Below are 25,230 nucleotides of genomic sequence, written 5' to 3'. Positions count from 1 at the left end.
ATGGTTCGACTCCATGCTAACAGGGGACTAACTATCGATAAAGTTGGTGTCGATGTTTTTGTATATATCTATCGCGATATACCACTACAGTTTTTGCCCGCTGTTAACGATCGCACTACAGTTCTGTTAGTTTCCGCTCCATTTCCGGTGCGCACTATGTTAGTTTTCAAATACATAAAGTTGAATTTTAGGGAAATTAAAAAAATCAAAACGCGCATAAATTATTGTGCAGAGGATTCTGAGATGTAAATAAATAAATAATAAATGTCGCAAAAATATAAAATATAAATATTATAAATATATATATTATAAAAATAACACTACAAGTGTAAGCTTACCTGTTTGAAATCTGTAAAAAATAATAAAATTAATCGAATCAATAGTCTTAGCAAAACACCATTAATGTTTTTTCATTGTTTTGTATGTAGGTACACAAGTTTATTTACTAATACATTAGTTTAATATTAATTTAGATAAAAAAAAAACAAATGCATAACAAACATTTAACAGAGTTCTTTTTATTTTTTTGCCTAAGCTTTTTCTGGGTTTTGTGTGTGTTTTCCTCACTTTTATTTTCTTGTTTTCTTACATAGATTTATTAGTTTACATCGAACCATATATGCATCTAAGTATGTATATATTTGTGTAAATTGTACTTGGCTCACTTGCAGTTTTTAGTGCACCGTGCTTGGCCAAAATCCATCAACTCATCAGGATTTAACTTATACCATAACAACATTAAACATCTATAAAAAGTGTTCGTACAGTAAATTTAATTTAACTACGCCACGCCGCCTGTGGGCGTGCCTAATATTTCTTTATATATCTATATTTATATATATATATATATATTATACCGAATTAAGTTTACGTTTTAGTTATAGATTTACGGGTGTATCCATGTGTGTAGTATGTGTGTGTATGTAGTTGGTAACAGTCTTTTATCACGTTTAGTTTGGGCTATGCGCATTACGCACAACGTATGGTACATAGGTATATATATATATATATATATGGTAATTTTAATGTATATTCCGATTTAGCCTAATAATTGTTTAAATCCTCCCTTTTACGCTAATCTTCATCCTGTCAGAGTTTGTTTCCTTTTCCGTTTTCGATTTCGATTTCAAGTGGTTGTACTTTATAAGAAAGTCACGATCAGTATAATTAACTATATATCTTAAAAGAGATAATTTTAATAGAATTGAAAAATGTTCATTTAACCAAAGTTGTTACATTCGATGCAGCGAAACCGGAAACCGGAAACGGCAACAGCTCCACTCTACACTGGTAACTAACTAAGCCGCACACGCGTTTAAAAGTCCTCTCTAAACTTAAGGTTAAAAACAACAAACTGAACTAACAGAGTGTGTGTGTGTGCGTGTGCAGCGTGTGTGCGTGTGTGTTCTAGTGGGCGGGGCATCTAAAGTATCTTTGTCTCAGGCTCACTCATAGGTTGGGGTTAGAGGATATCTATGCATATCTGATCTGTGTCTGTTCGGCATGAACCCATTGGCTGGGACTTGAGCTGGCTGCCAGGACAGTAGTTATCACATCGATGAAACCCTTCAGTCGAGAGCTGCTCTCTCTCTCTCTCTCTTTTTGCCTCTAGTCCTGATCCCGATCCAAATCCCGATCCCGATCCTGATCCTGCTCTTGATTCCGATCCGACTCCAAGGACTTCCGGGTGCTGGCCTTGTTCTGCAGCTGCACTTCGTACTCACTCTTGATGTTCACAAACAGCTCGCTTTGTTTCTGGTGCTCCTCCTGCAAAATGATTACAAATTATGGTTGTTATACACATTGCCTATTAAATTCAAGGTGGTTTAATTTCTGTATCATGCCATGGAAGTCTCTAAAAGGGATTATTTTAAACATCTTTTGAGCTGCTTTTAAATCGGAAGTGAATTCTTATGGCACTCCCTTATATGAAAGTATTGCTTTTCAGTCAAAAAGTTATCTGATTTTGCATGATGTTGCTCACCATGATCTCATCGAATCGCTGAACAGTATGGGGCAATTCGTATAGCTGCCCTTGTTCCCGCAAATTAATGGCATCATTGAATTGTTGGGTTAGATTTCGGCCAAGTTGGTCCAGAGATTTGTTTAGCACCTGCTCGATCTCTGCGGAGAAATATGGAAACATTTAAATAAATAAAGTAGTTCAATTGCAATCACTCAGTTTTAAAATACTCGCTTTAAAAATAAATTGACCAGGTGTTTTATAATTTAACCATTTAGCTTTAAGTTAAACCCAACAGCTGTCTAGTAAGAATTATTGATCATTTAACCGCCAGTTAAGGCAATTTTAATGATCTTTTTTACCATAAGCTGTCTAACAGCTTGCCAAAAGAAACATTTAAATTAAGAAATATATGATAATCTAGCACTTAACCACCACCCTTTAGAATTTAAGCAACAGCTAACCAGTATTTAACCGACAGTTAAATTAGGATTCGAACTCACCAGTGCTGGGTATGTAGCGTCGCTTGGCGACCTTCTCCTCGGTCTCCGCCAGAGCAGTGCTGCTCCTCTTCAGGGTGGACCCAACGGCCTGGGCATCGGGCGTGAGTGGACCCTGGCAGAAGTCGCAGGGCGAATGGGACTCGGTGCAGGAGCAATTGCCCACGGAGCTGGGCGACTTGACCGAAGCCGATCCGTGGACACCGCGCAGATGCTTGGCCGCCGTCACGTTCACCACACTGATGCTCTTGGAGATCGAGGACTTCACGGAGGCCGCTTCGGGTGGCACCAACGCCAGGGGCGGGGTCTTGGAGCTACCCTGTCCGTGGGAGGACAGTGCCGAGGAGCCATGATGATGATGCCGCGTGCCACCGTGATGCGGATGGCTGACTGTGACGGCATAGGGATCGCCGAACTCGGACATGCTGCGCACCCCATCATCCGCATCCTCGTCATCCTCCTCATCGTCATCCTCGTCCTCCGCCTCCTCATCCTCGTCGCCCTCATCCTCGCCAGACTTCTGCAGATTCTGGATGAGCCGCAGCACCGCCTTCTCCAGCAATGCCGGATGCTCCGAGGCCGGCACATCGATGGTCGACTGCGGTATCTGCGTGTTGATGATCACCGAGAACTTCTTCTTCATCTCCTGCACCCGCCGCTTGCCCTCCTCCTCGCTGAGCAGCGTGTTCACGCAGACGAAGGAGTGCACCTTGTTCGTCTCCTTGTCGATCTCCAGGTAGCCCTTCGACTGCAGGTAGATGATGTTCCCGTTTCGGGTGAACAGGCGGTAGGTGGACTCGCCGTACGAGCTGTTGCAGTCGTACACTGTGCGCAAAATGTTCAGGTTAATAAGTGCCAATCAATTAGTGTTTATATGTAAGACACTCACTTTGCCGCAGGGCCACGATCACCCAGCGCACATCGTCGTTGTGCATGAAGGTGAACGGACTGAGATTGCGCACCTCATCCGTCATGTACCCGGCCACGATCCCAATCCGCTGGTCGCAGTCGATGATCCTGCCGTCGATCAGGTGCCGGGTGCGGTACTCCAGCGTGTTCGCGTCGATCAGCCGACTGGCGATCTTCGGCGGACGGATGATCCGGGCGCGGGCCGTCAGAATCTGAAAGGGTTACACAAATTTTTCAGCATTATTGATTTAATTTGCAGTACTGATGTATCATGAAGTTCTTGGGAATAAAGAACATGGGAAATCCACTAGAATCTTGAAGCATTTCTCACAACTCCGACTTATTCAAAGCATACTTTTAGGCCACTTTTAAATTGCTTTTAAATCTTGTGGCAATTCTGATAGAAATGTTATAACTGCAGATATAAGTGTTAATAAAAACAAAGTAAATAGTTTGTTTTGTTTATATGATCAATATAGGTATAAGTTACATTTAAAAGCCCAAAGTAAAATATTATATTAAAAAACAAATGATTAGTGTTTCTATTTTTTAGTGATCATGTAAAAACTAACTTGAAATATTAATTGTAATATTAAACATATTGTAAAGTTCAACACTAGAGACGTAAGAAAAATGTATGTTGCTCCATAAATAATACTAATAACAATAAAGATCATTCAATTTGTGTAACGAATGCATTCGTCTTAAATATCTGATTTAACAGCTGTTATCTTAACAGAGGCGCCCTCTATCGGAATTCCTGAAACGTAACATTGCAGATTGGTCTTCTGTGTCCTAAAACCACTTTTTTGGATTTTACGACTTTTCAAAAATGGGTTTTGGCCAAAAAAAGTGGTCGTTGGCCCTTATAGTGGAATGTATAGATGGGGGATCATTGGAAAAAGGGCAGATACCTTAAGTATTAGTGATTGGATATTATTGGTGGACTTACGATATCGTTGCCGCTGATCGTGTGCAGGGGAATGACATCGTCTCGACCGCGAGTCCTTCGGATCAGCTGCAGATTGGAGCTGAAGGTGTTGGATCGCACTCCCCGTGGAGCCTCATCACTGCGCCGAAAGCAGCCGTCGATCTTGACCACCTCGTAGGCGATGGGTTCCGATCGGGGACCAGCGCGGGCCAATCTGGAAAGGAAGGGATTGGATTTGATTGATTCAAATGGCAATAAATGGGCCACATTTGGAGGACGACCTTAACCCACCTCACGCGAAAGTTGCGCCTATCCTCGCGCAGCCGGCGATCGATGTAGTCCTCCTCCGACTTGCTCCTCTGGCGGGGCTCACCCTCCGCATCCGCCGGGTCGCCATGAGCGTCGAAGAGGTTCTCCAGCTCGGTGGGGATCAGCTGCTGCTTGAGCATGCTCTGGTCGTCCGGATGGGTGATCTGCATGATGCTCTGGCCATACAGGTCCGTCTGGCAGTGGCCCAGGTGCTGCTCGATGCTGGACGAGATCAGCAGGATGTGGCCGTGGCAGGTGAGGGCGAGGAAGAAGCTGTCCAGCATGCTCATCAGCGTGTCCGTGATCTGCGGCCGCTGGTGCATCAGACTGTTGCCAAAGGCTAAAGTGGTGGTTCATTAGGTGATTAGTTTATATTTTTACACCGCATTTACTAATTGCTTAATCCCATTTATATACATTCAATTGTTCTTCATCTTACCATGCTTTAATCGCAGTGCATGGGCGGCGAAACGCAACACGGCTGTTTTGTCCACTCGACGCGGCGACTCTGCCACATGGGGCACCATCGTGGACAGTTCCTGGATGGATCCGTTCAGTTTGTCCCGTCGATTCTTTTCCGCTCGATTACGCGCCTCCCGGCCGCTGAAAAAATACATATTTATTAGGTTGTTTTTTTGAGCATTTAGTATGAAATTCTAACAATAATTGAAGTTCCCAAAAGCTGACCATAAAATTAATTTATATGCTTAGACATTTTGAGACATAAGAATGTTATTAATTTTAAATGCTCGTTTTCCGTAGCAATATAACAACTTTACCTTAAAATAAAATTAAACCTATATAACGCTAATTAAAAAATAATATTCCACCTATTACGATAAAACGCAACGCTATACAGTTGGTTAAAAAAATAAGTAAAATATTAATAGGTCTGTCGAACTAATAAAAAGCTCAAGAAATTTTGCATTGGGGCAGGTAGTGCAGTTTGGCAACAGCTTAGCAGTAGTTTGCATCTATTAATGAATTGCCCATTGCAATTGCCAGCGATGCTCTGACTAAAATGTCAGATTAATGTGCATAATAAAATTGTGCTTGGGTCGGTGTAAATTTATAGATAAATACTCGATCATGTACTGTTTGACGAACGATAAGCGATCGTTCGTTGAGGTAGTTATTGGGGTTTTCTGGACTGGGGGATTGTGGTTATGGATGGCAGTGTAATTGGCAAAAATAAGTTTCCCGAAAGGTTATTAATTGTATTAATATCCCAGCTGTTATCTGCTTGAGATTATGCACTCAAAAGTTCGTTTGTCCGCAAGTTGTCCGTTCTGTCCGTTCTGTCCGTTCTGTCCGTTTTGTCCGTTCTGTCCGTTCTGTAAGTTCTGTCCGTTCGTTCACATACTCGTACTATAAATTATATACGGCGCATGACTGGGCATTTGTTTGTCCGTTACGCAGTCGCAAGTATTACATAGTGCCCGGGCTAGACTATGACAACAAAACACGGTCTCCCCCGGTTTCAACCGCCCCTCTCAGTCTGTCAATAATTATCAGTTTTGCATGGGTGGCGATTGGGGAGGGGGGCTGGAATGATGCGATTCAAGTGCAATGATCACGTTCTGTTTGGCGCGGACCTGGTTCGTTTCACTTGGCGCCAAATGTCTTGAACGTTATTATTGTGATTGCATAACACCGAACACAGAAAATAACAAAAATTAATTAAAATTGAAATAAAAAGATTTTTCAATACAAAATTTCAAATAATCAATATTTATAATTATAAGTTTCTCGAATACATAAATAATAATAAGTATAGTTATAAATATAAAGTCAATTTAACGTTTTTATTTATAATTAAAATACATACTTATTTATAGGCCAAAAATATGAAATGTTAGTTAGAAATTGTTGATTACCAAAAATAGTTTTGCTATGTGAATAAATTCAAAAAAAAAGACAGTTTAAAAATGAATGATTGAATAATTTCAGGGCTAATTGTTCTCTGTGTGCCCCTTTTCATCAGCATTTGGCTGGGTTTATGAGTAATTTATACGGAAATGTGAGATCGCTGCGTTCGATTGGCAATGGCTACCGCTGTCCGCCGCCACAAAGTTGTTTTAGCCCCCCCTAAAAACCCCACCGCCCACCTCCCACTTGCAACTGGCCACCCCTATCACCACCCCGCAAACTGATGTAATTTATTTTAAAACGCAATTGCAAAACAAGTTCGCAAAATACACACAGACACTGGCAAGTGCGAAACGAAGTGCAGGAGCAATTGCAACTGCAATTGGCAAAAGCAATGCAAACAGCAGAAAAAAAATGAAGAAAAATCGGAAAAACAAAAAAAGGCCATCTCATGCATAAGGAAAGTGCGCAACAGGCAAGTAAACAAATTCAATCCAAAGCAAATACTTGGACAAAAATATAATCATTTTGAAACTGATATTATAAAGAACATTGTATTTATTGTTAAAATTTAAGTTAAAACAAAATAGTTAAGTTCGTAGCAATAAAAAATGTTTAAAATTATATAGTAATTACCGAAACAAACCTAACTTAATAATAAGTTAAGAAATTCTGATCAATTTAATTACTTTTAAAATATGTTTGTAAATTATTTAATTCATATTATTTATCCTTTAATTTTATCACAGTTTTTTAAATCGCAAGCAAGAATTAATTTGAAATGCAATACCCCGTTGCATTTTTGCTTATTAATGCATTTAGTGTTCAAAAATAGCAATAGAAATGACCAATAATAAAAACCAGCCATTACAAATGCTATAAACAAAAATTAATTAAGCCGCAAGAACTTTAATTTATGTAGGTATAAAATTAACCTAATTTTCATTTTTCTTATTGTTATTTATATTGTGTATATTGGCAAATATATTGACAGAAATGGGGAATATAAAATTGGCATTTCCAAAGTTCATTCCAGGGTAATCTACAAGTTCGAGCGATTTGCAATTGCCAAGGCAGCGATTTGTTGGCCTTGATTCAGTTGGCGCAGTGCATCGCTCCCTTGCACTTGATGTCAAATTGTTGTCGGTGCAATTGTTACCGCACTGCCGTCCAAGTGGCCAGCGAATGTTGTTTTTGGCCACTCGAGCTGTCTACTTTTTAGCCAATTCCAAGTGCCATTTCGCTGGTGCATACACTCGAGTGTATACATATAGTATACACATTCGCCGGCTGGGTATTTCTGTTATCCGCGAGAGTGTGATTGTTTGTTTACTCAACTTGTTGCATTCGCCGCTGAATGGAGAACCGAACTACACTCACAAAATCCAAACAAATGCCTGTTAATTCGGAATTTAATTATAGATTTTTAAGAATGGAATCTGGCTACAGAGGTTGTCTACCTCTCGTTTAAATTTAATTAATTGTCGAGCTGCTTCTATATAAAAATGGCCAACATTGCGTATGAGTGATTTACCATGAAAGCATCGTACAGAAAATCCTCTTGCTTTTATAGCTATAATTTAGCTTTACCTTAAAGTTAATTATAAATCGCTTTGAATTAAATAAAGTAGGTAGCAATTAAGTTTTTAAAATTAATAATTTGCCATATGTTTTTAATTAGAAATTTAAGTAATAATCAATATTAAAACTGGAGATTTAAAATAGTAATACAAATGATTCTTGTAATATATATATTTTTTAATAATTATGTAAAATCTGACTAGTACAAAAATTCTATGATATTTTTTGTACGATTATGGAAAATCATGTTTTTCATATTATATTTAATGTCCAGCATAGAGTTATTATTTCTTAAAAAAATGTTCTTCTAAGGGGAACATCATAGTATTGTGTGTTCCTAATTGTTTTCCTTATAAGTTTGAATATTTTCTGCAAGTGTACCGTTAGAGTCTCCCTCGCTTCCGCAGTCTGTCTCTGTCTCGCTTTCTGTTTGTTTGCCGCCGCTTACATTGTAAAGTGCGCGCGTATCGATAACTACCGGCACCACCCACCACCCACCACCCAATCTTCACCACCGCCTCCTCCCCCCCGAACGGACGGATGCAGTGCGACCTTGAAGTCGTGCTAATGACGTATCGAAACGCATTGGATTATAAGGCCGAGAGTAACGGTACAGCAACGGCAAAAGCGATCACACTGAAATATGGCCAAGTAAATAGGGAAACAAATTTCAGTGTTCTGTTTACGGTCTGTCAATCAAAGTGGGTGGTTGGGGGCAGAAAGAGGGGGAGGGGGAGGGGGGTGGGTTGTGGGTGATTTTAGGCCAGTGGGTGGGTGGACTTGTGCAGCTCTCCAGCAGCTCCAATGAATGGCGATTATGCTGAATTGAAAGCGAGTGAATGAATGAATGTTTGTCCCGTCTCGGTGACCAAAATAAATCAAGAAAATGTTGATAAAAATACACGAGATACGAGGGTATAAAGTATACCACCCACGGCCCAATCAAGTGTGTTTTTTTTTCTATTTTTTTTTTGTTTTTTTCGGTGGTTTGGGGTGCCTAGTTGGTGCCACAAGTGGCACAAGATGACGCCTAATTGGGAGGAGCAATCTTCAATCAGGCCAGACACTCAGCGGGATGTTGGTTGCGGGATCGGTGGCTCAGGGGGTCGGGGGGTCAGGGGTCACTCTGAATAACGGCAAATTGGAGGACCACCCGTCGAGGGGCCACGGGTGGATGCGGCCCCCATTAGCTCGGTGGGTGGGACCCTCGTCTCGAAAGGGGGGGGCACACAAATCAATGGGGAAACAACACCATCCGCCGATTTAATACGTGCGTCTTCAGCTAATACATTCATTAAGTTTCATAATTCAAAGCAAATATTCTCGTTTCAAAGCTTAAAGATCCAGTTCTCAGATCACGAACACAAAATGCAAATAAACAAATCTATAAGCATAAATGATTGCATGTATCGAAATAAGTAAACTAAGATAGTACTGCATTATTTCAATAAAAATTTTAGCTGATTATATTAAAATTGCAATGATTTCAATAAAAAAGTAAATATTTAAAAAATATTTCAATGTGAACTTTGCAAATTTTTAATTTGTAAAAATAAAGTAAATAAAAAAACATCGAAATAAGTAAATTAAGATAGTACTGCATTATTTCATTATAAATTTGAACTTTTCGCATTAGCTTGGTGCTGATTAAATTGCAATGATTTCAATAAAAAAGTAAATATTAAAAGAATATTTCATATATTGTGAAATAAAAACACTCGGAAAGAAAAGCCAACTAAAAAACTCTGTAAGTCAACACAATTTAAATGGAAATATGGGTTTAAAAACAAAAAGTGTTTCAAATATTTTAGGTATGTACCTACTTATTTAGGAAGTCACAAAACAAAGTTATTTTTCTAACGAGTAATGACCTTTTTCTAATTTATTGTTTACTTTACAAGGCTTTACATATTAAAAAAACAAAAGACAGCAAAAAATGACGCATTAGTGGAGTTATTTGGAAAAGATAAATGATCTTTTTACAATATATGGTTAAGTTAAGTGCATTTAGAAAAAATTTTAAGTAATTTAAGACAGCAAAAGAAGGAAATCATTAATGGTTGCATATTTATTATGTGCATTTTTTTAATGTTTTAAAACAGCTTCACTGGGGACTTAATAAATAGTTATAGTTCTCACCTGTTCGAGAGCTGGAACATCTCCATCATGGTCTCGTGCGGATGCTGGTGGTGCGGATGTGGCGGATGATGCGGATGCTGCGGGTGGTGCGCGTGGTGCGGATGGGCGTGCGGATGTGGCTGCGGATACTGGTGGTGCAGCGCATGCATGTGGGTCGAGTGTCCGGGATATGCACCTGTTCCCGTCCCCGAACCAGGTCCTCCACCTGGTCCATAGCCCATGTACCTGCCACCGGATGCTCCGGCTCCGACTCCGGATCCGCCGGATCCGCCCGATCCACTTGATCCACCCGATCCGTATGGCGCATTCGGATACCACATATTCGGATAGAAGCCAGGCGGTGCTCCATGGCCCGGGGAATGTGCATACGGATGCAGACGTCCGGAGTTGGCTCCTCCCACTCCTCCAACTCCTCCACCCGGAATCGAAATGGGCAGCGGACTGCCCGGCGATCGGTAGTTGAAGTGATACATGGAACTGGACGGCGGACGGAGCATCAGATCGCATCCGGATCCGGCGGCGGAGGGTGTGGGCGATTGGTAGAAGCTATTCGCACCACTGCCACTCCCACTGGGCGCATAATCGCTGCCCAGCACCGAGCTCTCGTTCTCATCCGGATAGTTGTCCTCGAGGTCGAGATCGACGGGCTGTGCCGGCTCCAGCCGTCCATTCACATCACCATCCGCATCCGCATCGGCATCCCCATCCGCATCCGCATCCGCATCGGCATCCGCATCGGGATCCCAGGCCAGATTGTCCAGTTGGCATTCACTTTTGCCCAGGACGAGGAGATCGCCGTCGATCGCCGGCGGATCTTCGAAATGGAAGGGAATGTCTTGCTTGAGATCCTCAATGTCCTGCACCTGGCCGCGACGACCTTGACCTTGACCTTGACCCTGACTCGTGGAGGAGTTCCTGCTGCGACTCGCACCCTCCATGTTCTCCAGCTGGAAAATAGAAGAGGGGTGAACGGAAAGTGTGAGTGAGAAGGTCATTGCATAATTGACATCCGATAGGAATTTGTGACCCCCATCCCAAATTGCCCAATAGATTATTTTCCCATTTAAAATAATATCACCGAAATGACCCTGATAATTGGTATTTTTAAGCCATACTTGTGTGACCAACTAAAATAAACTAATGTTTCCAAAATCGAAATAAATTGTATTCCTATTTCAACTAGATTTAGAAAACAAAATAAAAATAAACAAAATATGAAAATAACACATTTTTAACATTCTGGGCTTTTGAATTTCTTAATATATTATTATCTACTTCTTAAAAAATGTTTGTTTAAGCTTCATTTTTTTATGTACAATTAAGTAATTTTTTCCTTAAAGTTTCTTATAGATAAACATAAAAATGCCGAATTTTCATTATGATCCTACTATATTTATTAAGGAATGTAAAATTGCATATTCAAAAATATTAATAGTAATTACTTTCATAATATATGAATATTTTGTTGTTATTGTTTATTTAGTTCTATTTTTTTTTTAAATTTATTTTAAGGAGATCTTTTGTGTGTTTTATTGCCGTTCTCAAATTATTATTTTGTTGAGCGAGTATTTTGAAAAATTAAAAATAGCTGGCAGCGGCGGAATTAAATAGTGAACGAGAAACGAGAGCAATTGGGCTCGACGATCCTGGGATTTTTTATGATCGAACTCGTAAAACGCTGAAAGCCATAAACGATTGTGAGTCATGGGCGGCGGAGGGGGGTTATTTTTTTGGGGGGGGTGGTGTGCTCGGCTGAATGACAAAAGCACAAGTCAAAGAACGGACCGTCGATGTTCTGCGTTATTTATATGCGAATGTTGTCCAAGTGCCGCCTATAAATAATACCAACACTATATACACCCATGGTCCATAGTCAGATCACACACACACATACGAGTATGTCCGTCTATTCAGGGCAGATCTTTGAACTATATTTACTCCCTCCATTTCCTTTGGCAAACAAATATCTCTTTTGTGCCTCTGATTCACATGACAAACGCCTTTGCAGATCGCGGGGATTGCGGGGAATTCTAGTCATAAATTTTGAATTTTTTGCCCTCGAGCTGGCTGTTTATTTGTTTTCCCTTGTAGACAATTGAAGCTTTTTATATATTAGTGCGAACTTTCATTGGCGTGGGAAAAGGTTGTCTATCCTTGAAAATTTCACTTGGAATTCTATTTAGTCTAGGTATTTATTATTTGAAGTCACTTTAGCTTTTGTTTCTCATTTATTAAGAGTAATAAAATGTTATTTTTAATTTATTTACCAGAGTTCTTAAGAAAAACGGGTAATGGCTTAATTAAAATCGAATTTATTTCACTTATATATACGGACAAATTTAGATATTTAAAGAAATATGACAATAAGCATAAATAGGGTGTAAAATGGATTGTTTGTATGAGTACACAACGAAAACCAAAGATTTTGATATGCAGTAAATAAAATATAATATTTATAATATAATATAGTTAAATACTTTTACGACTTACGTTCTTAAAATTGCTTACTATGACTTAAATGCATTTTAGTTTTTACCTTACAATGTTGACTTTCGAAGCCCTTTGACTAGCAAAAATAGCCATGGAAAAATAATAAAAAAAAAATGATAAAATTACAAAATCAGATTATGGTCAACAAGGAAGTTGACAAGCACTCGACAACTAAGTAATATGCAATCCAGACATTTCTTTTTTCAGTTGTTATCATCGACGGTTGCCGTAATATTTGCGCTACTTCTCTTTATTAGTTTATTTTGCTGTTGCACTTTTTTCCGCCTTTCCAAATTTGTTTTGTAATTGTTTCCAAGTGCCGGGTAAACAATGGCCATAAAGGCAACGAGGGGGAGACATGTCAATTGCTGCCAAAATCGCCAGACAGCGATGATGTCGCAGCGGGCTGCCGCCACTTTGCATGGCTGACTGTCGGTGCAATGGGGCGTATACGCAATGCGGTTAAAACATGACAAGTGGCAGGCAAACAAAAAATGGGGGAGGGGCGCTTTCAGACCTATTCAATTGTGGCTTTCTATTTATATTATTTATAAGAATACTAGTATTTAAGACATACAATTTACCCTAGCTATTTAAATATTTTATAATGTTGGTAAAACGGGGCGTATACGCAACGTTGTATTTGAGTAGAGCGCCTATTTCATTTCATTTAATTTGTACAATTAAAGAATTAAACAGTTAAAGTATTATGAAACAGAAATATAATAAAAATTAAGACATACAAGCAAAAAAGTTAGGCTCAAATTAGCCAATAAAAAATTATTTATCTTATCTATGCTTTCTTTAAAAAATCTCTAAGTTTGAGAGTACGTTTTCAGTGCAATGGTCTGCATAAGCACATTTTTGTACTTCGTTTTATTACTTATTTGGTTATATATATACCATTTCCATATCCATTTTCCTACCCCTATTATTAAAGTAATTGTAGAATGAAAAAAAGTCAAGAGCAGCGTTACAGGCTAATTGGCAATTTTTAACTTGATTTATTGTATTTCACTATAAATGGGAATGGCTCTACACAAAAGACCCCGATTTAGGGTTCGTTATCTTTGCCAAAAAATCGTGCCTCAATACGCATATCGCTCTTATCTTCATAAGCTATCTTCGACAATCATTAAGTGGCACACGACACGCCTGCAAATCCATTACCCACAAATCGATAAAAGTTTACAAAAATTCCCATGGTAGGCCGGAATTTAATGGGACGGCGAACTTCTCGAGCTGAATTCCATTACTCCCTCGACTGGCCATATAAATGTGTATAATAATAATCGTGTGTACATATGTATAATCGTGTTCATATGGCTCAGTGTGCCGTGTGCGAGTGTAGGGCAATTATAATCTTCGTAGATATTCAACATGAATATTGTTTTTGATAAGCCGCCGACCGTCGCTTGTTTGCTCTTCTCGATTGCCATTCTACCAACAAATTCCATGACCATGGCCAGACACCGCCAATTTGTTGCTAGACTCGTTGGTGTTGTTGAACGTTGGTGTTGGTGTTATTGGTGTTATTGGTGTTGGTGTTGTTGAATGTTGGCGTTGCTGGTGGTGTTACGTATAGTACTGCAGATATCGCCGTGCTGATTAAACTCCGAGTGTTGAGGTCAAGTTTTGACAGTTACTTTTGGGAAAGTGATATCTACTTATTAGTATATAGCTTTTTTTAAGCGTATGCCTTGCATTTATTTTTAGTTCCAGAAATTTCTAATAAGTTTTACTATTTTATTGTGTAAAGGTAAAATTTGCTTAACTTTAAGTAGTTAGATTTTTTGTTTTTAAACATATTGAATGTTAATGCTCGATTTTTTGTAATTGAAATATTTGTAGGTGGGTTTCAGGAAATGGTTACCATTGCAACACGATAGACCATCATCAAAAGTTCTTATCATGTAGTTTAGTTTGTAAATCAAACTAGACACCATTGTAATCCAACAATGTTGCATTGTTTTGTGACTCACTTGATGAATGACCTTGGCGTAACAGGTAATAACGATGGTAAACTATTATTCACTCGGAAGTGATAATGCAAGTGATTGCAGCAACTAGTGAGCTGGCAATGGTCAACAACTTTAGGTGGTATTTTTCTAGAAATCTATAAAACAGATTACTTAGATTAGATTTAAACCTAAACAATTGGGTAATATTTGAAGGCTTGCTACACACATATTTATACTTTCAAAAATCTGTTAAACTAATTTCACCAGAAATACTATATAAGCTGCTTCAAATATGTATCTCGATGCAAACTACAAGGAAAATTAGATGATCCTTGTGTTTAATGAATTAGGATTATCCTAAAATCTTCTGGGTTGCCACATTCATGAGAGAAATTTACCGTAAGCTTGTTGGTTTTAATATTATTATAAGCTATGGAATGGTTTTTTCACCTACTTTTGTATATTCCATCTGCAAAAGATTTGCAATTGCCATATACCGTAATCTTCACAAATTCAAGGTTACTTCAACTGTGACCAAAATAACATCCGGTGCATTTTTTTTCTACCTGTGTGCATTTTGTACAGCATTCATTTATGGATTTCGTCTAAATATGTACATAAATGTGAGATTATCACAATTTCTTCAGGACTGCCACCTGCGTGATTGCAGCAGCGCAATACCGTAAGCTTTCTCTGGACTCCCATAAATCATGAAATGAAATATTTACGTCTAATGCTGGCCATAACAATAACAACAATAATAACAATCAAATAAAAGGAGAGGGCGAAAGGCAAGAGAAAAATCAATTTCACTTACATGTTTTGCGCTGTTTCTTGTTTTTCTGCATGAAGCTTTTCGCTCGCTCTCTCCCACACTCTCTCTCACTTTTTCTTTGCTAGCTCAGCTCTCTCGCACGCCCCCTCACCCACACTCGTCTGAGCGGTTTGTTTATTTCTCTGTCCGTCTCGCTCTGTCTGCTGGGTGTTTGTATTGGCGAATTATTTATTTTGTATTACTTTGTTTTTCTTTGTTGTTGTTTTTGCTGTCCTGCAGTTGCAATTTACTTTGTTATCTTTGCATTTATTTGTTTTAATTTTTCTTTGTAGTTCTTTGTACTTTACTTTGCAAGAAAAAAAAACGAAAAAAAAATAATAACAGTATTTAAAATTACAATATTTTTTGCGTTGCGTTTAATTCAGTTCACTTGGTATTTTCCGGTATTTGAATGTTCGTAGTCTCGCTTTGTAACGGCATTTATTCTTTAGTATTATCTTAAACCTTTTTTTAAACACACTCTTGGTTTTTTTTTTAAGTGGACGGGTTTTGGGAATATAAGCTTATGTTACATTCTTTTTAGTTTCTTTTCCAACAGCTCCTTGTTTTACTTTTCTTATTATTTTGGTATATATTTGTGTATTTAATTTTTTTGTTTTTAGTTTTTCGATATCAATCAATATTTGTACAGCTGGAGGTATTTTGTTGTTTTTGTTTCACTTTGTGGTTGTAGCTTTAATTTGTGTTGTTGTTCTGCCATTCAGCTTCCAGCAAGTGTTCATTTGTTGTTGCTAAAGAAATGGATAAAAAAAGAAGCGGTATGGAAAAACCTCTTGTTATTATCATTATTCCTAAAAATACGTATATCTTAAAATACATTTAAATGCATTATTTAAAGGTATTTAATTTAAAATATTAAGTAAATACCATAAAGCGTATTGAAAACTTCGTTTCGTCTCTCAATTTATCTTTGTTCTTCACGTTTTTATAGCTCTATTCTAAATGTAATTTTGTTTTTGCTCTGTCCGCATTTTGCGGTTGTTGTTTGCTAATTAAATGAATTCTTTAATTCATATATTTGAATTTTTATTTCCCACTAGCTGGCGAACGGACACAAAAAAATGTTAATATTATTGTTGATCGGTTCTGTGGCGTCACCTGTTGCTTTGTTGCTCTGCAGCTGCCGCTAAATGCTTCTTAAATGGTTTTTTTTTGTCTTTAGCTTTTTGTTATCTCGTTGGCTTTGTAGCTTTTTTGTGAAAATATAAACCGGTTAAAGCCGACCCAAAAGTTAGCACCACCAGGCTAAAATGGTAGGTTGCAAATTAAGGGAATTATTGAACCCGAGTTGAACCACCATTGCTGATAATTCACTTGACTTATTTTTGCTGAGTGCGACATTTTTTCGATGGGTTACAAAACTCCATCTAAGCTGGCTGATTTATTTTTCATGTTTATTTTGTTGTTTTATTATTGAAAAAAAAATATTTTAAAATTGTAGAATTTAATAGAAAATATGGAAAAGTTTTATATAATCACTGATCAGTTTTTGTTCACTTCTTTCAAACATTTATCTTAACCCTTAAGCCACTGAAATATAAAAAATTATATTTTTATTTGTGAAATATTAAAAGCGATTCGAAATTATAGAACTCAATATGTCCTTTGCTTTTGAATTATTAAATCAAATCGTACTAACCTTTGAGTGACATCTCTACTAGTTTCTATCCCTACCTTTCATCTCTAAATTCATCCTTGATTCCTTCCACAAAGTATGTATACAATATATTTATTTGTGCCCACTCAACTCAAGAGTTGCCTGGCAGTCTAAATCAAATATACATATAAGAAGATAAACTTATTTACGAGTGCCCCCGAAAGCTCACACAGACAAGCACAAATACTGCTGCAAAAGTTTCTGTGCGTGTGTGTGTGTGTGTGGAGCAAGGACAACGAAATCCTGAAGTATTAGGCTTCCCCCTGCGCTGCGGGGCCTGGTACGTAGGTGGGCGTGTGCACACACAGAAGGAGATTCCCACTGCTTGCTGTGGGTGTGTGGGTGAGCTACAGTAAAAACTGAGGAGACGCGATTTTAAAGAAACTTGATCTCAAGGATTTATCAACTACCAGAACAATCAAAACCAATCAAAAGTATTGTATAAAGCTTAAGATTACTTTTAAGGTGTTTCTTTATAATATTCGACGAATCCCAAAATAAAAGACGATTATATATTCTATATATTGCCAACCTTAAAATAATCATTTTAGAGATTTATACAAATAAAATATGTATTAAGATTTATGAAGAAACCGTTAAATATTATAATTTTTATTAACATAATCTTCTTGAATATATAATTTTAAAAATACTGTCTTCAATTTTATATTTTATAGATCCTTACAATCCCTTCAGCAATCACCATTAAAATAAATAAATATTCAAGAACAAGAATAATTATTAAGATTTATTTTTATACGTCCGTTTTCCTTTTATTTTTCAGGATTTTTCTTATGGCGGCTTCACTTTTCCTTATTTTTCTGTTTATTTGTCTTGGATTTCAGGGACATCGCAGGCACGCAGAAAATCTTTGCAAACATTTTTCTGAGTTTTTTGTTTGTGCTGCGGTTGACAAGTGCGAAGCACACTCGCACACACGCACACACACTCACCACCCACCGAACCACCCGACATTAAGCTGCAGCGGCTCCGGTTTTGGAGCGGTATCTGTATCTGTATTTGTATCTGTATCTGGTTATGGGTCTGGATCTGGATATGAGGTCCGAGTCTGGGGCCTGGGTCAATCACCCACCAGCGGGTCGTAATTGCAAAAAAGCTCAAGGCACACACAAAAATAACAACAAATTAAAATGTAATATAAAAACCTTTTCTGCTCACCGCGTTTTTATTTTTTGTTCTCGTTTTTTATTTGCATTTCAGCGACGCGACGCGACGTAGAAGAAAAAGTAAAACAAAAATAAATTCAAGTGCTCCGTCAAAATAAAGCCGAAAAAAAAAAAAAAAAAACGAGAACAGCAGAAATGGGCGAGCAAAAGGCGAAAAGCTATTTGCCAGACAACAACGACAACGAACGATAATCAGAAAAAAAAGGGAGAGAACCTAAAGCAAACGACACCCAGAAAGAGAGAGAAATAAATAAATTATATAATTTGCTTTGACGTTTGACGTACCGCCCCCTGACACCCAATCCCCGCCCCCACCCCCTTGTTTCGGTTTGTTTACATTTGCAATAGTTAAAGTTACAACGAACAGAGCGCCTTAGATTGTGTTTGAGCTGCGGTACGTATACGCAATATTACGTATACGTCTCGCTGCACGCCATTGTATGGAAATCATTTATAAATAGAGCAAAAAAAAAAAAAATAAGAAAAAGAAAAAATGCCTGCTAATAGATCATTAGAGAGGATCATTTTGCCAGTGGTGGGCAGATTTCTAAGAGGGGGGGGTGGGTAACTTGTGATATTTACGATATGCCCTGGCAGCCCCTTTGATGTCGGTAAAAGTGTTAATATGAATTTGAATGAACTGCATTGAATGTGAGACATTTTTTCCACCGCCTTATCATTTTTATGAAATATGTAAATATTTGTTAGATGTCGGAATGGGCTTGTAAACATTTACTTGAACTTGACACTCTTTCAAAGATATGGGGTTACACAAAATAAAAAATTACGTTTGCCCCTCTGTTTAAAAACTACTGATTATAGAGCAGTGCTGACATACTTTTAAGGAAAGTGGCTATTTATGCCAAAAATATTAATATTACAAAATAATATACTATTTTTCCCCTGATTTATTCATTAATTTCTGGATATATTTTTTTTATTTTCAAACTTTTTAATACAAAATTTGTTATTCATATATGTACATATATGTAAGATAAGAATGAAAAAATCCTATGTTCTATGAGCACTTAACACTTATCCCATTCGTTGATCCAGCGATAAGAATATTTGAGAATTCCTTAAGTAATAGAAAACGGCTTGAAATATTTTAAAATGTTATAGCAAATATATAATTATATTGTTATTTAATTCAAAACTAAACTATATTTAAGGGTTATTTATTACAATTTAAAAGCAGTCTCGATTTGGCTTGAAAAGGTCTGAAGAGGGTCCTTGGAAAAATTCAGTGGAGAGTATTCTCCTCTCTTTTTTTCCCGCCCAGTGGGTCTGTCTCAGCCACTGCCGCCGCTGTTTCGACCTGGCCCAAAGCACATCAGGTGGTGGCTGGCAAAAAGTTGTCGCAAAAACCAAAAATAGCCGAGCACTCGAGAAGAGAGAGAGCAGCTGAAGAACGGTCGAGGGCGGCGGGTGGAGGGGGAAGAGCGGCGGGGGAGAAGAAATGGAGTGGGAAGAACGTGGCCGTTGGAGCACGTTCTACAAAGATTTCCGAGTGCACTTTGAATAACATTCCCCAACATACATACATAGGTCTTTATAATCATAGTCTATGGAGGAACTATACGTATGGAAACACTGAAAACCATATCAGTTTCTTTTTTTATTTGCTTACATCATTTTAAAGGCACAAGGAAGTAAAATCTAGCAAAACATGAATATAAAAATTTTAAAATGCCAACATTTCTTTTGTATAGTTTTATTTTAAATGATTGAATAATTCAAAAAAAGTAAACAAGTAAATAGAAAAAAAAATAGTTAAAGTCACTATCTGCCGCAATAAATTGTAGAGCTGTATGAGTACTTATAATCTTTATACGAAATAAAACTAGTTTGACCTATTGAAACTTTGAGGAAGGAAAAATATGTGGTCTCGGTATGAAAGGTTATCTTGATACATTATAGAAATTAAGAGATCAACTTAGTTTTTATGGACGCGTGCCAATAAAACTTACTAAAAGCAACGTTAATATTAATACTGTCTAATTTGATAAAAGATCTTTTATTTATACATACATACATAGCCAATGTGCGTATGCGTAATGTGGGTTCTTAAATATTGCGCATACGCCATGTGAACCGCAGCGAGCGGAGCTGATCTAAGCCGAACTGATTTAATTAGCATAGCAGCCTAAGATGGCGTCAAGCTATCTCAGCTGTATACGATCCAATCAGGCATGCTAAATTCGCCTCCAATTAAGATTCAGTTTATCGATAAACTTGTGTTTTGGCAGTCCACACATTCTTGGCGGTTCGATTTGATTGCCCTTAATTTATGGACGGATCGTTACAATATATTTTTCATTTTCATTTAACAATTTATAATACACATTTTTTAATTGGTAATCTATATGAATTAGAGACCATTATTTATATAAAGTGATTTTAAGGATTTAAAAATGATTCATGGGTTTCCAGCTTACACTCAATTTTGTATTTGTAACAAAAAAAAACATTTCAGAATACAAATGAATAAAATGTTAGTTTGTGTTTATGCTTATTTAATATATTTAATATATAAGGTTTGTAGTATATGATTTATTTAATTTTCTTTTTGGGGTTAGTCTTGAAATGAAGAGAAAAAAATCAAATTGACATGCTTATTTTTGGATTGAACATTGATATGTGAAGGTTCGTCTCCCCTGATTGTCAAGAAATATGACATATTAAATTGAAAATTAAATATTTAATTTAATTTTCTATCTACCCAAGAAGCAGGCGTCAGTTTTTGGGGTCTCCAGCAATTTGTACGCCTTGGTATTGTCTAGGTTAGGTTATCAATTGCTGCCGCTTAGGTCTGCTTTTAGTATAAGTTTGGCTTTCCTTTTCTCGCAGCTTTAGAGCGTCTCAGCCCCTCTCTTTCTAGCGCCGCCGCTTAACAACACCCCCCCCCCCACACTTCTCCTTCTTAAAAAAAATTCCGTAGCGAGCTTTTGGCTCTCTCTGCGGCTCTCTACCGCTACCGCTACCGCTTGGCCCGCTCAACGCTCAACACTCAGCGCTCAGCAAAACGACCGCTCTTAGACGCGACGTCAGCAAAAATTTTTTAAAATTTCATAAAGGCGACAAGAACAACAAATTATAGAAAATATATATAAATATGTTTACATATACGAACTCATAAAAATAAAAAACAAAAAATAGTACAATAATTTGCTCGAATATTTTATTGTCTTTTGCAAAAATACCTTGAGAATCTCAAATTGTATGACTTTATACATAGACATAATTAAAAACAAATAGCGGTATTAAAAACTGCTATATAATCTTTAAAAAAAATCCCTAGGAAATGCCTAATTACATTCTATTTTATTTAGAAATTGCCCATAGACTGTTAAAACATTTAAATGTATTTATAACACACAAAATGTGAAACATTCACCTTCCTCCACGCAATTGAAGAGCCCCAACATCAGCTTGCGACGTTGAAATTAATTATCAAACATAAAACAAAACAAAAACGAAAACGAAAAACTATGGGCAAAGTAACAGCAAAAATAATAAAAAAAAAAAGGCACACACAAAAAACATCATCATTCGGCAACAGCAAAGAAAACCTTGAGAGCAACACAGCAACACAGCCGATAAAAATGGGAAAGAAAAAACCAAAAACATTTTTATTGATCGGAACTCGGAACTGGTAAATCATTGAAAAATTGTTCCCAAAAAAAAAAATGCCTGATGTTATGCTGGGCTATTAATATTTACTTTTATTGTTATTATCATCTAAAGCTGAGATATATCCCCATTTTGGTTTTAGGCGCTAAACGCGAACAGTTCAAGGGAGGCTAAGGCCCCATCATAAAGTGCACCCGCCATATAACATCTATGTATGTATATCCATCGGAATCCGTCGATCTCCGTTCACCCATTAAGCCGCAGATCTGGAATTTGACTGGGCAATACGTAAATCACTGAGCTCCCTCAATAAGTATCTATATTTCCCCCTTTTCATAATTTTTTAGGTATTTTAAAGTCGATAGAATCGTATCCAGTGTTCTGGGTTGTTTTTTTCTTTTATAAAAAATTAAATAAGCCGAAAAAAGAAACTGGAAATTCATTAATATGTTAATTTTTTTGTCTTGCCTCATTGATTGTGTCGCTGTGACTGTGTGTGTTGGCTTTAAGAGTGTGTGTGTGTGTGGCTGGGCGAGCGTTAATGTTGGCTAAGCAGATTTTCGGAAGATGACAAACACAGACAGTGGGAATGTTTTTCGTAAATCGAAACTTTTCCCAAGTCAACAAAAACTGAAGAGTTCTCGGGTTTCGATCGCGCAAAAATGCGCGCACGCGCCGCTGATTTCAGCACTATGAGATAAGGGCTTTGGTACACAATACACCAACATGCATTCAACAATGCACCAACGAGGAAACATCAACACCAGCACAACAAAAACAGATCACTAGAAACATAGCAGCAGCAACTGGTCATTTAAATTGGTAATCTATCTCCAAAAGTTGTTCTTTAATATCTTAGCACTCTACAACATTAACATTAATTGTTTATAAAGGACGCTAAGCTACTAGCTCAACAATTCTCCAACATTGGTATTTAAACACCCTAACTATGGTAGTGTAAAACTTTATAAATTAGGGCTCTAAAACTTTAACATCAGTACTTTTTAAACAAACATAAAACTATATACCAATATGAACAAATAATAATACAAAAAAAAATACTCCAACACTTTTTCAACAAAACACCAAATATTTGTAAACTAAAACTCTCAAATGTGTTCTCGTACTTTAACATCTAATACCCCAACACTGACAACCACTCCAATTAACCAAAGCCCAAAAGACACTTCCAGGCCTAATAAGTAATACTATTGTATGATTTCATTAAGGTCACCGCCATCTACCTTCTTTTATTGTATTTCTTCTCGACCGCGTTTTTTTATTTTGTTGTTTCGAATTGTGTTTTACACATAAGCACAAACACTGGCACACACCCGAAAAAAAAGCGCAGGGGCAACACGGAGTTTTGTTTGTTGCTTGTTGTTTTGTTTTGTTTTTATTTTTTTAAATTTTTTTTGCTTTATTTTTATTCGATGTTTTTTTTTTATTTTTTATATGGAACTTTGGGGGCACTGTTTGATATTCCAATTCCATTCGTTAGCGCGGCGCCATTTACGTTTCTCGAGCGTGTTCTTTGCATTTTAGCAGCGGCCCACGAAAAAGGCAAGAGAAGGAAACCGCTCGCACTCGCAGTGGCATTCGTGCTCACACGTACACAGCCCAAAACTCAAATAAAAATAAAAAATAATAATAAATAAGAAACAGCGACGGCAGGCGAGGCAAGCGAACCGAGCGGCGGACCAAGCGAACGTCGCGACGCGTCCGTCCGAACCGCTACAGAAACAAAAATTAATTACATATATTGAAATCACAAACTAAACTAATCAGCCAGACCAGACCAGACCAGGCCAGGCCACCGAGCACCGAGCACCGAGCGCCGAGAGCCGAGCACCGAGAGCCGAGCAGCGAGAGCCGAGCGGCGAATCAGCTGCCGACGAAAGCTGCCGCTCCCGCTGCCCCAAAAAAAAAAAACAAAAAGCTTGCTCCGCTCGGCTCGGCGGCGGTGCGATAGGGATGGCGAAACGCCGACCGCCGGCGGGAGCGAGCGAGAGGGCGACAACAACCTGCGTCGGAAAGCTGGTGAGACCTTGACTAAGGTTTCCGGCCGGAAAACCCTCGCCGAGTTCATGCTCACCAAGTGCACTGGGAGAAAATCCACAGCAAATAAAATGTGGAAAAACAATCGCAGAAATCTCTAGTGATTTTAAATCACCTCAAGAAGGTGTTTTAACGTACGAAATTCAAACCATTGCATTACCACAAACAAAAAACAGTTATTATAAGCACCACACAAACATAACTGTATATATTGTCATTGAAAAACAAGACTGCCAAAGAATTGGCAAAGAATTAAATCAGAATTTAAAAAATAAATTATTCGAGAGCTAGGCTAGACTCAAACAAAGAACAAAGTCCCTCAGCGTGCCTGAAAAAGGACACAACCAATCCAGCAATATTTTCTGTCAGTGCACAAGCGCCGCAAAGCCAGCGACTTGGCTCTCCGCTCTCGCGGAGCTTTTTCTTGGGGCAGAGGAGAGGCGCGACAGTTTGTCGCTGTTTAGTCTATGAACTTGACGCTGGCGTCTTACACAATGCTGCCGCCGTCGCTGCTTCTCTACACTACCACACCACCACACACCAATACACCAACACACCACCTCACCAACACAGAAACACCGAACGCACACTAACACAAGCACACTCTCAAAAAAATAACACTCGCAGTGGGAAGGCAAACACTCGGTTGGGGATAAGGATATCAGATCGAAATTCGGGGCTCGAGGCTAACCTAGGAATTGGAAACGGGACTGGACCGCCTGGGAAACCTTTGGGAGGACACTCCGCCATAAGACTAGGGACTACGGAGGCGCCACTGGGCCAAATGGGCCGCTTCCACTGCAGCAACGGCCGATGCGGAGCGACGACGCGTCGTGGGACTTGGACAGATGCCGACCGACTGCCACCGATGGGGCCCGGTCCAAAGGCCCCAGTGCCCAAGACGTCGGACGGATGGATGGATGGGTGGATGGACGGACGAACGGACGGATGGCCAGCAGCCAGAACGCCCGCTCAGACAGCTTTCAACAGCGGAGCTTTTCAGCCCCATTGAGCCGTCTTTCGCTTTTCCCCATCTTCGCTTTTCCCGAAGAGAAACAGTAGTAGTAACGCACAGGAGTCCAAAGTGGCCGGGCACACAGGGCGCATACGCAACATTCGAGCGATACCACTCGAATGTCATCTCGCTCGCACTGAGGCAACTCGGTCACAGTTGCGGTCACAAAAACAGATCTCGCATAAAATACGAT

The 25,230-nt window shown here is 38.4% G+C and overlaps 1 protein-coding gene across 3 annotated transcripts; it reads right to left on the bottom strand.

Annotated features, from left to right (window-relative positions):
• Positions 1 to 403: 403 nt before the first annotated feature.
• LOC108040507 (aryl hydrocarbon receptor nuclear translocator-like protein 2) lies at positions 404 to 23,755 on the bottom strand. Of its 3 annotated transcripts, none has more exons than XM_017118003.2 (10): positions 23,209 to 23,753; positions 15,470 to 16,218; positions 10,427 to 11,148; positions 5,052 to 5,215; positions 4,595 to 4,952; positions 4,325 to 4,517; positions 3,353 to 3,584; positions 2,467 to 3,288; positions 1,985 to 2,124; positions 404 to 1,767 (listed from the first exon to the last, which is right to left on the bottom strand). In XM_017118003.2, exons 3-10 carry the CDS (start codon positions 11,137 to 11,139, stop codon positions 1,609 to 1,611), a joined length of 2,781 nt encoding a protein of 926 aa, XP_016973492.1. In that variant the 5' UTR covers positions 11,140 to 11,148; positions 15,470 to 16,218; positions 23,209 to 23,753; the 3' UTR covers positions 404 to 1,608. The 3 variants fall into 3 exon arrangements, with proteins under 3 accessions (XP_016973492.1, XP_016973490.1, XP_016973491.1); XM_017118001.2 differs by having other exon boundaries at positions 10,202 to 11,148; positions 23,209 to 23,752; XM_017118002.2 differs by lacking the exon at positions 15,470 to 16,218 and having other exon boundaries at positions 10,202 to 11,148; positions 23,209 to 23,755.
• Between the last annotated feature and the right edge of the window lie 1,475 nt (positions 23,756 to 25,230).

The sequence above is a fragment of the Drosophila rhopaloa genome, unplaced genomic scaffold (assembly GCF_018152115.1).
Source record: "Drosophila rhopaloa isolate 14029-0021.01 unplaced genomic scaffold, ASM1815211v1 contig_3, whole genome shotgun sequence".
In the NCBI taxonomy this organism is placed as follows: Eukaryota; Metazoa; Arthropoda; class Insecta; order Diptera; family Drosophilidae; genus Drosophila; species Drosophila rhopaloa.
Note: the sequence above shows the minus strand (reverse complement) of the source record. Positions and strands in the feature narration are given on the sequence as shown.

Coding starts and splice junctions, on each gene's coding strand:
- LOC108040507 (XM_017118002.2), bottom strand. CDS start 11,139: ATGGAGGGTGCGAGTCGCAGCAGGAACTCCTCCACGAGTCAGGGTCAA. Junction 5,216..10,201: donor ATGTTCCAGCTCTCGAACAG/GTGAGAACTATA, acceptor GTATTTTTTCAG/CGGCCGGGAGGCGCGTAATC. Junction 4,518..4,594: donor AGGCGCAACTTTCGCGTGAG/GTGGGTTAAGGT, acceptor CTTCCTTTCCAG/ATTGGCCCGCGCTGGTCCCC.